The sequence below is a fragment of the Haliaeetus leucocephalus genome, unplaced genomic scaffold (assembly GCF_000737465.1).
Source record: "Haliaeetus leucocephalus isolate CR32 unplaced genomic scaffold, Haliaeetus_leucocephalus-4.0 Scaffold840, whole genome shotgun sequence".
Classification (NCBI taxonomy): domain Eukaryota; kingdom Metazoa; phylum Chordata; class Aves; order Accipitriformes; family Accipitridae; genus Haliaeetus; species Haliaeetus leucocephalus.
Window position 1 is genome coordinate 529,169 of NW_010973276.1, and position 816 is coordinate 529,984.

The following is an 816-nucleotide window of genomic DNA, read 5'->3' on the forward strand; positions in this document are numbered from 1 at the left end:
ATGGCCGTGGCCAAGGCGCACCCGCCGCAGCAGCACGGTGTCTTCTTCGAGCGCTTCGGGGGGGCGCGGAAGATGTCCGCCAGCCTGGAGCCGGGGGCCAGCGCCAGGCACCCGCTGATGCAGCAGCAGCAGCCGCCGCCGCCGCAACCGCCGCAGCAGCCGCCGGGCTTGCTGGCCAGACAGAACTCCTGCCCGCCAGCCATCCCTAGGCAACAGCAAACAGAAGCCAACGCTCCCAACCCCAACCTGCAGGACAATGGGCCCATAATGCAGAACCAGCATGCACAGTTTGAATACCCTATTCACAGACTGGAGAACAGGAATATGCATCCCTACACCGACCCCGTGTTTAATATGCAGCACCCTCCTCCGCAACAGCCACCAAATCAAAGACTGCAGCACTTCGATGCCCCCTACGTGAGCGTCGCCAAGAGGCCACGGTTCGACTTCCCTGGCAACCCTGGCGTCGAGCGCTGCGCCTCCTGGGGCAGCGGCATGCATGGCCCCACCATGGAGAGCCACCTCTCCCCGACGGCCTACCCCGGCCTGCCGGGTGAATTCACCCCACCGGCGCCCGAGGCCTTCGGGGGGCCGCTGCCGCACAGCGGCCCCGAGCACCCGGCGCTGGCGCAGCGCCAGAACGCGGCCCTGGTGATGAAGCAGATGGCCTCGCGCAGCCAGCAGCGCCTGCGGCCGCCCAGCCTGCAGCAGCTGGGGCACCACGGTGAGGTGGGCCCGCCTGGCGGCCTGCCCCCACCCGCCTTCGAGCGGGAGGCCGGTGGCGGCGGCCGCGGCTTCGACCCGCCGGCACCGCAC

At 69.5% G+C, this 816-nt stretch overlaps 1 protein-coding gene across 1 annotated transcript in view; it reads left to right on the top strand.

Annotated features, from left to right (window-relative positions):
- Positions 1 to 816, top strand: part of MN1 (meningioma (disrupted in balanced translocation) 1) — a 51,691-nt gene that overhangs the window by 11,864 nt on the left and 39,011 nt on the right. The window contains exon 5 of the mRNA XM_010582258.1: positions 16 to 807. Coding sequence (XP_010580560.1) covers positions 16 to 807 — 792 coding nt within the window. The remainder of the gene's footprint in view (positions 1 to 15; positions 808 to 816) is intronic.